The 15724-nt window shown below is 35.1% G+C and overlaps 2 protein-coding genes across 7 annotated transcripts in view; one reads left to right on the top strand and one right to left on the bottom strand.

Annotated features, from left to right (window-relative positions):
* The window catches only part of rnf34b (ring finger protein 34b), a 48566-nt gene extending 43069 nt beyond the window's left edge, over positions 1-5497 (top strand). For all 3 annotated transcript variants that reach the window (XR_007828585.1, XR_007828584.1, XR_007828586.1), the window contains 2 exons: positions 5132-5231; positions 5367-5497. The gene's annotated coding sequence lies outside the window, so the exon portion shown is untranslated. The remainder of the gene's footprint in view (positions 1-5131; positions 5232-5366) is intronic.
* Positions 1-15724, bottom strand: part of LOC127172080 (lysine-specific demethylase 2B) — a 36060-nt gene that overhangs the window by 13810 nt on the left and 6526 nt on the right. For 3 of the 4 annotated variants that reach the window (XM_051121151.1, XM_051121150.1, XM_051121153.1), the window contains exons 6-10: positions 14545-14651; positions 8382-8475; positions 5376-5529; positions 4722-4837; positions 455-572 (exon numbers count right to left, since the gene is read on the bottom strand). In XM_051121151.1, coding sequence (XP_050977108.1) covers positions 455-572; positions 4722-4837; positions 5376-5529; positions 8382-8475; positions 14545-14651 — 589 coding nt within the window. Of the gene's footprint in view, positions 1-454; positions 573-4721; positions 4838-5375; positions 5530-8381; positions 8476-11298; positions 11423-14544; positions 14652-15724 lie in introns of those variants that run through there. The other variant, XM_051121152.1, reaches the window with a different exon arrangement.

The raw sequence follows: 15724 nt of genomic DNA, 5'->3' as shown, positions 1-15724 counted from the left end.
GCTTGGATGATGATGCTTCACCATTCGCCTTTTTTGCATTTGTCACAGGAGTCATAAGGAAGTTACTTTCCCTTGCTATCTAACCCTGTGCCTATAAACAGTTTGTCATAGGAGTCCCACAAGTAATTTCTTTCTCCCACTTTTCACACATCAGTATCTTCCCTCACACACTTAGCAATTTAAAACTTATTCCACAATGGCTTGTCCTTGCCTGGTTAGGATTTAGATAGAATTAAAAGGCATTTATTTGCAGTATGTCACTAAGTTGCTGTCATTTTGCATCAGGCGGTGGATTATGCAAGCTTTATGTCTGTGCTCCCATTAGTAGTTGCAGGTCACATTACTGTGCATTTGCATAAATTTGAACATTGTTGCATTGCCAACGCTCTCCCTTATTTGAAAATGACTTCTGGTTGTGAGTCACTGTAAATTGCTGTCAGTTTAGCCAACTCACCAGCGTGAACGCGAAAGTCCAGGCTCAGGTGCGAACGTCTGGTCAAGCAGTTCACGTACCTCTCCAACACATACCAGCACATCTCATAGAAGAAAGGGTAGCGGAATTTGGAGTGGACCTGAAACCGATATACAACATATTAACGTTATGTGACCCTGGACCACAAAACCAGTCATAAGAAGCACAGGTATATTTGTAGCAATAGCCAAAAATACATTGTATGGGTCAAAATTAGTAATTTTTCTTTTATGCCAAAAATAGTTAGGATATTAAGCATATTAAGATCATGTTCCATGAAGAATTTCCGTAAATATAGCAAAACGTAATTTTTTGATTAGTAATTTGCTAAGAACTTTATTTGCACAACTTTAAAGGCGATTTTCTCAAAATTTAGATTTTTTTTTGCACCCTCAGATTCCAAAGATTGCATCTCGGCCAAATATTGTCCTATCCTAACAAACAACACATCAATTGAAAGTTTATTTATTCAACTTTCATGTGATGTATAAATCTCAATTTTAAAAAAAATGACCCTTATGACTGGTTTTGTGGTCCAGGGTCACATATTAGAAACCTTGGAACACTTTACAGGTTCAATTTGATAACATTAGTTAATGCAATTAACAATGGACATTTATAGGATTTATTGATCTGCAATGCTGTAAAAATTGCTGTTCATTATTAGTTTGTCATACCTAATGCATTAACTAATGTTAAGAAATTAAACCTTATTATAAAGTATGATCTCAACCCTATATATAAAACTAACATAACTAGCTTTATAATAGATGGCTCTCACAGTATGAGAAAACGACGGCATGACTAAGATGCTTCTCATGCACATATCTTTCCAGTCCAGCTCCTCTCCAGGGAGGAAACTCACATTCTCAGAGTTATGGAGGGCTTGTGCTCTCATTCCCTCATACCTCCTTCAGCCAGCTCTAAATTTAGAGCACTGCAATAATGCAGCCCCTGGAACAACACAGCCAGTGCCACGATCTGTCTTCTTCTCTGCCTGCTCTGTCTAGCAAATATAAAAATAGCCCTGCCCACCGGCTCCAAGCCCTGCAGAGCACATCAAAGTGTCCTGGAGGATCTGCTAGCAGAAAGTGAGCCACCGTAACTGGTTTGTCACTTTGAAATGTCACAACACATCAAAGGCATCCAGTGCTGTCGCTAAAACAGCCTTTTAACTGTCAACAATTGAGCCAATCAGAAACGAGAGGATGGAGATCTTGTTTTAGGCTCAGTCATCTCGAATGCAGTTTGGGATCTGACCTTATTGTTTCTCACTGGTTTTGGATGTTATTTATACACTATTATAGTATTTGTTAAATTGGACACTGGATGCAAAATTCACTTTTACATGGTGTTTGCATATAAATGTGTCTTTGCAGTGTGTGGACACAACCACCATACAATGATAAAAATCCATTCACTTTTTCTTTTTCTTTTCTTTTGATGTCATACTGCTCAGGCCCTGCCCACGACCGCTGACAGACTCTCCCGTATTAACATATTCCCGCCCTCAGCCAGTTGTACGCTGTCCGCCATTTTCTCCATGCTCGAGCAGCTGTAGCGACGTCTCGTAAGCAATGCAGGTGCTTTGTGAAAATCATAATTTTTTTCCCGATATCAAAGCCAGTGAGGATGCAGCAGATTAGTTTTGTTTTTGATGGTAATGCGCCACCAAACGCACAAAAAACAGAAGAGAGGGGCGGGGTGAGCAGTAGCTCATTAGCATTTAAAGAGCCATGCACTGATACGGGTAGCTGTGAACAGAGCTGTTTTTGATAAGGTAAAAAGGGTGTTGTTTTACACAACAATTGAGGAGTTATATTCAAAGTATGTAGCACACATTTCATGAAGACAATTAAGAATCATACCATCTTGTGGAAAATTGACATCCGATGTCCCCTTTAATAATTTGCATTAGCATTTACTTTTATATTTTCAGTTTTCATTTTAGGCCATGTCCACACTAATACGTTTTCGTTTGAAAACGCATCTTTTTCTCTCCGTTTTGGCCTTCCGTCCACACTGAGATGGCGTTTTTGGTCAAGGAAAACTGAGCTTTTTGAAAACACTCTCCAAAGTGGATACATTTGAAAACGCTGTTTTCGCGTTGCAGTGCAAAACGGAGGCTTTTGAAAACAGTGACGCATATTGTACCAATAGATTTCTATGTTTATACCGGTAATTGTGGCTTTTCACATTACAGTCCTAAAAAGATGACTGAAAATGTACTCAGTTGCTGTCCTGACTCCTGCAGCTAAACGTGAGGGCAGCTGCTTTTTAGATCAAACACGAGAGCGTGCGCCATGGACGCGTCAGTGAATGATGAGATATTTCCGTAAATAAATCCTGCCAAGAATCGCATTAAAACTTATTACGTCTGTTCCATCTGTATCATCTAAGTGAGTTTTTACGTATGCGCAGTATGGCGAATTTAACGTTTCAGTGTGGATGAGAAACATTTGGAAAATGCTTGAAAACGCTAGTTTTAAATGTGTCCAGATTAATGTAGACGTAGCCTTATTTTCAAGCTTTAGGAATTTTGTTATGTGCTTATTAGATTTGGTTTAATATTTCTATATAGCTTTCATTTTGAAATTTCAGTTTTACTAATTTTAGTACTTTGACTTAAACATATTTAAGTTAGTTGCCAGGGCAACATTTCACATTTTCATTAATAATAACTAATAATAATAACTTTTTTTTTTTTCAGTTTTATTTCAATTACTAAAAAGATTCTTAATAGTTTGTTTAAATTAACAAAAACAAAACTAGTTATGGAAAGGTTCTGATGGTGCTATGGGAAAAATATGGTCCTTTTTGTCTCAAAAAAAACTTTACCTTTTGCTAAATTGAAACCACATCTATAGCATTTGGGCGATATGACCAAAATCTTATATCATTATATAAGTCATTTTATTTCACAGTAACAATATAATATCACAATATAGATATTTTTGCTTTAAATAAGATCTTTATGATATCAACATTTTTGATCATTCATAATTGTTGTCACCAGTGTCAATATCACAAAAAAAACTAATACTAGCCTAAATTAGGAGAAAAAAAAAAACAAAAAAAACTCAAGCTCACTGAAGACAAGTCGGCAATTAAATAAATGAGAATAAGAAAGTAAGCTAGAGTTGTCAAAAGGTACCGAGTTCGGTACTTTCAATACTGAAATTTTAAAAACGTCCATTTCCCACTCACATTTGAGTGCTGTTGAGCCGATTTTTAAACATCGTGATTGGGCGTAGTGTTCACGCACTCAACAGACATGACTGTAATTGGCTCCAATGATAATCACTTCACGCTCCTCACCGAATGCTCACACATAAGCACAACGGGAGCGTTTGAAAGCCGCATCTGTCAGCGGATCCGTCTATGTACAGATGTATTAAGGATCTGACGTTTTTAAAATTTCACTACCCGAAGTACCAAACCCAGTACCGTTTGACAACTCCATTACAAGCAATAGCACAAAAAACTACAGTTGAACAAATAAATAAGAAATCCTACATACATTGTATAAAGTAATCAAATGTATAAACACACTGCATATTCCTCATTGTGTACATAAATATACATTTCTTCTCATTAAAGCTACAAAAGTGTTTTAGTCTAGAGCAGTGAGAGATTTTCTCTTTTGTTATTTGATTATCATGAATGACAGGCAACAGTATATTAGACTGCTGTCACTTTAAGAGCTGCCCAGATCCGATATACTGTTCCACGTGTTTTCCTTCTCAGCTGTTTGCTTTCACTTAAGACCTAAATTACAGTGTTTAAGAGGATACATGCAAAGACAGGTATTTTGACACCTATAAGTGTGTGTATTTAACCGCTCAATGCCTATAAAGCTGCAAAAATAACAGTTCTATACTCCCGTCTTCACATGCGCTTATTCGACAGCGACTGCATTTCAATGGTTTAAAATCACTTGTTTTAAACCACAGTGCTTAAAAACGCATGCAAACTATGTTTTTGTGACCACGTAGCATAGCAATGTCTGTAACTGCGACGACGAGAGACGACAGTCCAAAATCTCTACTGATTGACAAATTTTATCACCGACTCCTAATGGCATCAAGCATCGGTCTCAGTGCAGATGACATTTATAATATTCTCATAAATGTCATAAATAAAAACAACTCACAAAAGATGCACATTAATCAGAATTCCCTTCCAAATTCAAAGACAAATCCTTAAAAACTGACTGATAAATAATCATTTTTTAAAATAAATGCTTTACCTTTGTTCTGTTCTCAATTTCGTAGACAGTGAGCTGCATGGGAATGTTAAAACTGTGTAGAATATTCCCGCCAAACACCAAAGTGTCTTCTGGAGTGTAGACGGCATGGATCCAACCTACACACATCAGAACAAAAATATGAAGGCTCAATTACAGGAAATAAAATGTTGTACAAGGGCTTAAAAATCTTCTGCTCTCAAATGTCACTTTCAGTTCTATCTTATGTACGTCACTAAAGTCAAACCTGGCGCTATTTTTGAATCCAAGCGCAAACACGAATGACATTTCAGAGCTTTAGTGGAATAATTACTTAAACTTCAATCTGTTCTTCACACAAAGCTATTGTATGACTTTACACAACTTGGAATTCATCACAGATGGCTTTAACTATGCTTTTTTGTACTTTTTAGAGCTTAACGGACATGATCAATGACCAAAAATCGTTGTTGTATTGAAAAGAGCTTGATAAAGATTCTTTAGAATTTCTTCTGTCTTTGGAACGACATTAAGGTGAGTAAACTAACAGAATTTACATTTACAATTCATCATTCGCCAGACATTCATTGGATTCAAGGTAATTAAACCCATGACCTTGGCATTGCTAACATCATCCTCTTCCATTTTCTTTTAATACATGTACTCAAGTTCAGTCACCTGAAGGGATGAAGAACGTGTAGCCCTGTTTCAGCTCTACTCGCTGGCAGCCGTCTGAACGGTCACCCAGGAAGATATCACTCTGTTTGCCTGACAGCACCCAGTCCTCATATAGAGACAGATTGTGTGGGTTTGGAGGAATCAGCCAGAAGACCTGGAAAACAGAGAGAGAGAGAGAGAGAAATGCAGGTGTGATTCTAAACTGGGATATGATTTTTCTTCTTTGAAATGAATAATTCAACAACTCTTGTCAGCATTAATCCTTTATGTGTGGAAGTTATTTATCTCTTACATTTATTCACTAACAGACAGTGTGGTCCAAAACGTCTGACCCAATGTTTGTATTTATACCAAGAAATAAAGTACAAAGCTTACAAAGTTTTAGGACGTTAAACATTAATATTAAAACAAAGAAACAGTATGACATAAACTTATGAACTTAGGCACTTATGAAGATTTCTAGGTGCCAACTGAGAAATTTTAAACTTCAATTCTTGATAAAATCCATAATACAAAATTGTATTAAATAATAAAAATGGTACAAAAAGACTGTATGTCTACAAATTGAATTAAAGGATTAGTTCACTTCCAGAATAAAAATTTCACGTTAACACGTTCGCTATGTACTTCCGACTACGTCGCACGTGACCTTTCCAACATGATTATGTAATGAGTGAGGTTGGGTATAGTATAGAAATGTAATTGTTTTAAGAAAATGACCAATCATTTTGCTAGATAAGACCCTTATTCCTCGGCTGGGATCATGTGAAGCCCTAGAAGCTGCATATGAACGTGCACAAAAAAAAAAAAAAAAAGAAGGTAAAACAACGTCGGACAATATTGAAGTTGGAGGAGAAAATGAGATGAGAGAGTTTTTCAAGTTTTTCTTTTTTGATTGGTTGTGACCCTGAGCTTTAATGGTTTAGCATGCAGTCCAAAATATCAACATGAGAAGAGAGAGATGCATGGCTTCAAAGTCACGGAGTGATGTCTGGGTTAGCTACATGAATATCTGCTTAATCCATCAGAATGCATTGGGATATTAACATTTAACATGCTGAATGCGCTGCATATTACCAGTGTTTAGTTTAAAGGAACACTCCACTTTTTTTGAAAACAGGCTCATTGTCCAACTCCCCTAGAGTTGAACAGTTTAGTTTTACCATTTTCGAATCCATTCAGCCGATCTCCAGGTCTGGCGGTAGCACTTTTAGCATAGCTTAGCATAGATCATTGAATCAGATTAGGCCGATACCATCTCGCTCAAAATTGACCATATATAATGACAAAATTTTCCTATTTAAAACTTGCCTCTTCTGTAGTTACATTGTGTACTACGACTGACAGAAAATGAAAAGTTGCCATTTTCTAGGCTGATATGGCTAGGAATTGTACTCTCATTTCGTCGTAATAATCAAGGAACTTTGCTGTCGTATTATGGGTCTCGTACCAGCAGGTGCAACGATATTACGCAGCACCTGAAAGTGACCGGCACTAAGTTTGTGTAGATGCAGAGTTGCAGCCGGCAGAGTTGACGGCTGAGTAATATCATTGCGCCTGCTGCACCCATGGTACGGCAGCAAAGTTCCTTAATTATTACGCCGGAATGAGAGTATTGTTCCTAGCCATATCGACCTAGAAAATCTAAACTTTTTTTTTTTCGTCCATCTAGAGGAGTAGGAAAATGAGCCTGTTTTCAAAAAAAGTGAAGTGTTCCTTTAATGCTCAAATGCAATGCCTGATATTTACTGAGATTGTCATATTGTTTTTAAACTGGTTTTTTTTTGTTTTTGTTTTGTTTTTTAATATACTGATGTTAAAATTATGCAGCAGTGTTTTTGCCGTCATATTTGTTCAACAATAGGCATAATTCAATTTGTATGGTTTCGAAAACGTGCAGGTGATTTATGGAATTACTAAATGATGTAGATGAAAATATAGTACAAATCTTCCATAAACATTTATAATGGTTAAATTTATAGAAATCTATAGTAAATTCTGTCCTTGCCCGTATTTCAGCGTACTGTTATGAAATCGCATCACGGCGGGAGCTCGCTCGCTCACTCTCTCTCTAGCGTGTAACTTAAAGTTCACTGGCATTTGCATTCTTTTGTGCAGATACAATTTGTAATGTTTATGATACAAGCTGTAATGTTACCAAGTTATCTGATTAATATCATAGAATGTGTCATAGAATGGGCTTCAGTTTATTGGCATAAAGTCACTCTTCACCTCAGGCAGCTATTCCTTTTTAGATGCTTCATTGCTGCATCATAATCATAATCTAACAGTGTCCTAATCATGTGTTCATGTTTTCATAAACAGGTTTTCATGTCATATTTTTATTTTTAACATTCTTTTTCATTATATCCATTATGGCCATGCCCCGCCCCCCGCACAAGCCCCGCCCCCGATTACGTGATTACTCGTTTTTGAAACCTATCGATGATCGAAATGCTAAATTTACCAAAATGCCCATTGCTAGTACAAAAGCATTTAACTATCGATCTCAGACATTTGCACCACACTGTATGCTGTACACCTAAAATGTGGGTTACTAAGCTGACAACCTTGCAATTTCATTGCAAGTGAAATTGGTTACATTTTCTGGTGAAAGCAGGATTACATAACAGGGATAAACTCCTACAACTCTTCCTAGAAGTTCCTTTAGTCATACATGTGTCACTCTCATCTTTCTTGCACACACCAGCACTCTTGTTTGACCTTTCAGAGTGGATATTACTTGATACCCTCCAGCAAACACACACACATATACACAAGCAGCACATTTCTGCTGATGCTGCAGCCCCAGCGGCGATGCAACAATGCAAACAAGGAAGAGATTCATTTACAGGGCCTCTAGATACCTGATCTTTACAGATCACAAGCAAAGACAATCCTGCAGAAAATCCTTTGACAGTAATAGCATAAACAAACCCATATCCCTACTTTTGAGCAATAATAATAATAATAATAGTAAAACACCACTAACTACCAGACACTTACCTTTCTTCCCTTGAAGACATGGTACCATACCGACGTGCCGCCAAAGTCGATGTGGAAGTCAGTGAAACAGCCTTTTACGCTCATCAGACAGTATCTACAGAGAGAGGAAACAGGGAAAGTACAAGGGTGATTCGCAACATCTGCATAAATAGAGAAGAATGATAAATCCCTAATGCGGTTGACAAAAAAGATTGTATTTGCAACTGGGAGTAACCACACCATGGGAATGTTCAACTTCCAACTCAAAATGAATATTTCCTTCAAAGCCATATGCACTGGAATTTCCCTTTCTCAATCAACAGCATTATCAAAGCACAGCAAAAGATCTGTATTATTTTCAGCAATGAATCAAGGCGAATTTCTCTCTCAGAACATACAGATTGGTAGTCACGGACGAGGGTTTGTTTCAGATAAAGCCGTCTAAGCACCAGAACAGGGATGGAAGCTATTTGCGGCTTCTGCATTTGTCATCCGCAGCGTTTAGCGAGGAGCGAAATTAATCAAACCCCAAACTGCCTCTGTGTCTGGTTAAGATCTGCCCCACTGTGCCGGGAGAAGAAAGCAGCGAAGAAATCAGTTAGCTCTAATGAGCAAAAGGCATCGCTCACCGCAGGGAGTCATGAACTAAAAAGTGATTAGGCATCAATCTCGGCGCAAACCCAGATGGTTGAGGGCTTGAGAAATGAGACTACTAAATTTAGGGTCACCAAAGTATGGATTTCTCAATGGTTAGACACGTAACTGACAGTTTAATTATTACCAGACAATTTTGCATGTGGTATCTTTGCCGGCTGATGTTCCGGCAGCGTAAGTGTCAGGTGATGTCACTGGAGATGACATCATATGTTACAACATCAGCAAACAAGCAATCCAGATGTTTTTCATAATACAAACAGGGCAAAAGCTTTCTCTGACTCATTGACCACAGGCTGCTGCAGGTAACACTAGGGTAAAACCCTGCAACCTGAACCCTCAGAGGTTTTATCCTATAATTGGAGCTCTCAGATGAAAGGTTATGAATAAATAATCAATGACTACATAGTACCCACACAAAAGGACTAAATGCAGTAATAATGACCCTTTTTATGGATTAGAACACTTTATATTGTCAAAGAGGTCATGACATAATGATTGTGACAATATTCATTAAAAAAAAAAAAAGAATATTAATCTAAAAATTTAATATTAATAGAATTTTAATATGAATGTGAAAAGGGTATTTTTAAATATTAATATACAATTTAGAATATTAATTTATATTAATTATAAATTAATTACAATTTTTATTACAAATTAGACATTAAAAATATTTAAAAATATTATGAAGTAAATAATTATAAAAAAGTATATAATAATAAGTAATTAAAAAATAAATAAGTATAAGTAATTAAAAAAAATGTTGATAGTAATATTACCCCAAGTGAAACATAATAATAGAATTTTAACATTAATAAAAAGTATTTATTTTTTAAATATCACTTGATTAAAAACAAAATGTAACATTTTTAATATTTTCATTTTAATTTAAAAAATATGTATAACTTTAATATAAATTTACCCCTTGTGAAACATATTAATAGAATTTTGATATAATACAATATTATATAATATAATAGTTTTTATGTAATTTAATATTATATTACTTAGTTAAAAAGCAAAATGTAACATTGTAAAATATTTATAAAAAAATTAAAAAATATGTATAACATTAATATAAGACGACACCTTGTGAAACATATTAATAGAATTTTAATAATATAAATATAATAATTTTAATATAATTTATTATATTACTTAGTTAAAATATTTACATTTTTATTTTAAAAATTATGTATAACATTAATATAAAATGACCCCTTGTGAAAAATTAATATAATTTTATAATATAATATAATATAATATAATATAATATAATATAATAATATAGAAGACTTTTGATATAATTTAATATTATATTACTTAGTTAAAACAAAGTGTAGCATTATAAATTATTTAAATTTTTATTAAAAAAAATTATGTATAACATTAATATAAAGTGACCCCTTGTGACCCCTTAAAATTACTATATTACTTAATTAAAAAAACAAAATGTAACATTATAAAAAAAATAAATATGTTTAACATTGTAAAAAATATTAATAGAATTTTATAATATAATATAATATAATATAATAATATACAAGACTTTTTATATAACTTAATATTATATTTGTTAAAATATTTACATTTTTATTTTAAAAATATAAAAATTGCTGCTTGGGAAAAATATTAACAGATTTTTAACATTAAAGTATTTAAAAAATATATAAAATTCATGAAAATAAATGTAGCATTAATAAAAAATTATCATTTTTTTTTAAATGTATCATTTATATAAAACCCAATGTGAAACAGTACACAAATATAATATAATACACTACATCTAAATAATATAATATTTAAATCCAACAAATATCTGTTTTTATTTTTCTGCAGAATTGCATTGAGCACCATTTCAAATTCTATAACCGTATACATGCATATTGACACGTAGGCAGAAAGAAATGCAATCAATAATTCTGTCATATGAACACAGATACCTCAAACTGTCTATTTAGTGCTCGGTGCAGCCCGTGTCATCCATCCCAAAGAGCAGTCAGTGAGGGGGATGACGCACCAAAGCAGCCAAAACAAAACTATAACCTTGATGTGCACAAACACGCCGAGTGTGCTTTTAAAATTTCAGACAACACATGCAACCCTCACAAACATTTACTTCTCCAGACCGCATAACCATAAGTGGAAAGACCACAAATGAATGGTCATGCTTGCATAAAACTAGCAAAGAAAGTTGAGCAAACTATACTATACAAACCCTAATGGGATCTCTAAAAGATTATTTACATTATCAGTTTTCAGCAAAATAAAAGCCACATACCCAGAAGACGTTCATCCCCATTTGAAGCACTTTGCCGTTCTGACATCCCACGTAACTCAGAGAACTGAGGTGACTTTTAGCTCTGAATTCGTCCTTTATAAAGAGCTCAATGAATACAGAGACTCAGGAGGAGGGAGTCAAAGGGAAAGTGAGATAAAGAAAGAGAGAAAGAGAGCGAGAGTGGGCTTTCCTGTGCAGGACGTACTCCTATGCGAAGCTCTGATTGGCTGAGGAGGATTCATTGGGATACTGCAGCAGCCCGTAAAGATCCACCTCTTCTCCGCATTAGAAGTGCGCTGCCTAGCAACCTGATAGAGTCACAGCCAGCTGCAGGCAAAAGAAATGCGCAGCATGCACCGCGCAGCCAAGCAAGGGACTGTGGGAAATGAGCAGACCTCATCTTTGACTAATGCAGGACGTCAGGGAACAGTTTTCAGATCGACTCGACAAGCTTTGAGCTGTCTTAGAAAGCCAAAATACTTCTTGAAGGGACATCAGAGCAGACCTTAAACCTCTAAAATAGAAAAAAAATGCCATTTCAAATGCCACTGAAGGACAGTCCCAACAAAGTTTTCTTCTCTCCAGTTCCAAAATGGCTTTTTTGCCATTTACCAGACAGCCTGTAATTTCTCAGGACTTTCTTGGATAAAAAAAAACAAAACAAGCAATGGCTTTAATGGCCCCCTTTCACATTTCCTTTTTTTAAGAAGCGGAAGTTGTCAAAGTTGGGTAAACTTCTGCAGTGGTGAACAGAAACTACAACAAACTTTACCATTTGCTCTAACATAGCGAAAATAGCAAAAAAAATAGCGTCTTTATTATTTTACAATTAACTAGTGTTTAAAGGGTTAGTTCACCTAAAAATGAAAATTCTGGCAATAATTACTCACCCTCATGTTCTTCAGAACACAAATTAAAAGAGAAGTCCACTTCCAAAACAAAGGTTCACAAATAATGTACTCACCCCCTTGTCATCCAAGGTGTCCATGTCTTTCTTTTATCAGTTGTAAAGAAATTATGTTTTTTGAGGAAAACATTTCAGCATTTTTCTCCATATAATGGACTGATATGGTGCCCCGAATTTGAACTTCCAAAATGCAGTTTAAATGCAGCTTCAAACGATCACAAATGCAGTTGTAAACGATCCCAGCCGAGGAAGAAGGGTCTTATCTAGTGAAACAATCAGTCATTTTCATTTAAAAAATACAATTTAAATACATTTTAATCTCAAACTCTCGTCTTGTCTTTCTCTCCCTGAACTCTGTGTATTCTGACTCAAGACAGTTAGGGTATGTCGAAAAACTCCAATCGTATTTTCTCCCTCAACTTCAAAAATCATTTCAAAATCATCCTACATCACTGCAGAAGTACCAACACAGTCTTTGCAAAGTGAACATGCAAAGAAGATCAAACACCCTCAACAAAAAAGGTAAAACAGAGATATAGGACGATTTTAAAGTTGAGGGAGAACATGAGATGGGAGTTTTTTGACATACCCTAACCGTCATGAACCGGAACAAAAACAGTCCAGGCAGAGTAAGACAAGACGAGCGTTTGGCATTAAAAAGTATATAAATTGTATTATTTTTATTAAAATAACAGATTGTTTCGCTAGATCAGACCCTTCTTTCTCGGCTGGGATCTTTTACAACCACGTTTGGGATCAATGGGACATTTGGACATTTAAACTGCATTTTGGAAGTTCAAATTCGGGGCACCATATCAGTCCATTATATGGAGAAAAATGCTGAAATGTTTTCCTCAAAAAACATTATTTCTTTACGACTGAAGAAAGAAAGACATGAACATCTTGGATGACAAGGGGGTGAGTACATTTTATGTGAATCTTTGTTTTGGAAGCGGACTTCTCCTTTAAGATTTTAATTTTTCCTGAAATCTGAGAGCTTTCTGGACATTGTGAAAATAGTCCATGTGACATCAGAGGTTCAACTGTAATGTTACGAAGTCATGAGAATGCTTTTTGTGTGCAAAGAAAACAAAAATAACTTTATTCAACAATTTTTTCTTTTCCGTGTCAGTTATCAACGCACGTTTCATAAATACGTTTGTGGTTGAACCACTGATGGACCATTTTAACAATGTCCTTACTGCCCTTCTGGCGCTTGAACGTATCAGTTGTGTTGAAATAGGATTGGGTACAGTTCACATTTGAACCGGTACGGAACCGGTATAGGTACCTGCAATTTGGTACTGATAGCCAACGGTACCTTGTTTCTGTACTTTACTCTCTGTGTAGTAACAAAAACTTTTATTTCAGTGAAAAGAATAAGTCCAAAACTCTCAATTTCAACATTTTGAACAATAGGGCCCTACATTTTTTTCTTTTCTTTCTTCCAGAAATTCTTGTGTTTTAAATTTTCTGATAATTTTTTAATCAAATGAAGGCATTAAACATTTATTTATTTTTAATTAAAGGAAAATGAAACCCTTTTTTTGGGCAGTAAAGGGATTAAATTTAATATATGGAAGAAATATTGTGTGAATATAATTTTTTTCTACAATCAAGCAATCAAGCGGTTAATCTGGTTGTAATAATTATTTTTTATCATTAAATTGTTTTATTTAAATTTGACAGAAAATGGAATATATAAAGACTTACATTATACTGTATAAATGTAATGCAAGAGTAATATATTTCTGTTACTTGATAAACAGCACTTTTATTTTGACAGGTTGCTGTGAAGTTCTCTTTTCCTCTCTCTCTCTCTCTCTCTCTCTCTCTCTCTCTCTCTCTCTCTCTCTCTCTCTCTCTCTCTCTCTCTCTCTCTCTCTCTCTCTCTCTCTCTCTCTCTCTCTGTCTCTCTCTCTCTCTCTCTCTCTCTCTCTCTCTCTCTGTCTCTCTCTCTCTCTCTCTCTCTCTATGCACCCACATGCGTTTCCAGGTACCAACTGATTTAATGTGAATCGGTACTCGGTAGTACCAACGCAATTTAGTCGGTACCCTTAAAAGTATAGAGTTCGGTATCCAACCCTAGTCATAAAGCTCTCAGATTTCATCAGAAATATCTTAATTTGTGTTCTGAAGATGAATGAAGGTCTTACGAGTTTGGAACGGCATGAGTGTAATTAATGACAGAATTTTCATTCTTGGGTGACCTATTCTTTTAACTGTAATTTAATGTGAAGATAATATAACACTAAGTATAGTGATATAAATGTACATTACATTTTTTAAAATGAAAAAAAAAAAATGTTTGTTTTTCAAAAATTAACTTAAAATATTACCTCTGAACTTTGGGATATTTCATCTCAGACATGACGTTTGTGGCTTCGGTTTGTTTCTGTTTAAGATGCCGCGGCCACATGTTGTCCACCCAATCCACCAGATCCACCTAAAGACAATCAGAAATACGTTCAATAGTCGGCGCTGATAGCCTTGTCGGCAGTGTGCCGACATACAGCGCTGTTGCGCTACGGGCGTCCCAAGTTCGAATTCCGGCTCGAGGACCTTTCCCAATCCCGCCCCCTTCTCTCTATCTCACTTTGCTTCCTGTCAGATAATGATCTGTCCTATCACAATAAAGGCAAAAAGGCCAAAAAAAATCTTAAAAAAAGAAAGAAATACCTTCAAGTGACAAGTATAATTACTATTAAAGGGATAGTTCATTACTCACCCTCATGTCATTCTAAACCCGTAAGACCTTCAATCATCTTTAGAACACAAATAAAAACAGAATTCAAATAAAAACCCTCGTTAAAATAGTCCATGAGACATCAGTGGTGTAAGCGTTATTTTTGGTGACGGTGACCCGGAAGGGAAGAACTGTTATATGTATATGTATAAAGTTGTTATTTTTTTCTTTCCACCAAGAAAGTATTCTTGTAGCTTCGTAAAATTACGGCTGAACCACTGATGTCACATGGAGTACTTTAACGATGTTCTTACTACGTTTCTGCGCCTTGAACATGGTAGTTGTGTTGCTGTCTACGCAGGGTCAGAAAACTGTCAGATTTCATCAAAAATATCTTCCTTTGTGTTCTAAAGATGAATGAAGGTCTTACACGTTTGGAACAACATGAGGGTGAGTAATTAATGACTATTTTCATTTTTGGGTGAACTATCCCTTTAAACCTAAAAAGAGACAAGGGGAGTTTTTAAATACTTAAAAACTAGAGTAATTTACAACAATTTAAATTCTACCCCTCTTTCACACTTTTTAACATTAACAGTTGACCATTGCATGTGACAGTTTGCAAGAACGTGTGCATGTGTTATTTTAGTATGACTGATATACCATTATAGTTGTTATTAAAAAATTGTAAGTAACTTTTTTATATTATTAGTTTCATATTAATAATTTTTACATTTTTAATAATTCCGTTAAGTGCTTTTGTCATTTCTATTAGTTCTGGTTTATTTTAAACATTACCATTTAATTTTTTTTTTTTTTTTTTTTTTTTTTCA

Source organism: Labeo rohita, chromosome 10 (assembly GCF_022985175.1).
Source record: "Labeo rohita strain BAU-BD-2019 chromosome 10, IGBB_LRoh.1.0, whole genome shotgun sequence".
In the NCBI taxonomy this organism is placed as follows: domain Eukaryota; kingdom Metazoa; phylum Chordata; class Actinopteri; order Cypriniformes; family Cyprinidae; genus Labeo; species Labeo rohita.
The sequence above is the reverse complement of the archived record's forward strand: the minus strand, read 5'-3'. Positions and strand labels throughout refer to the sequence as shown.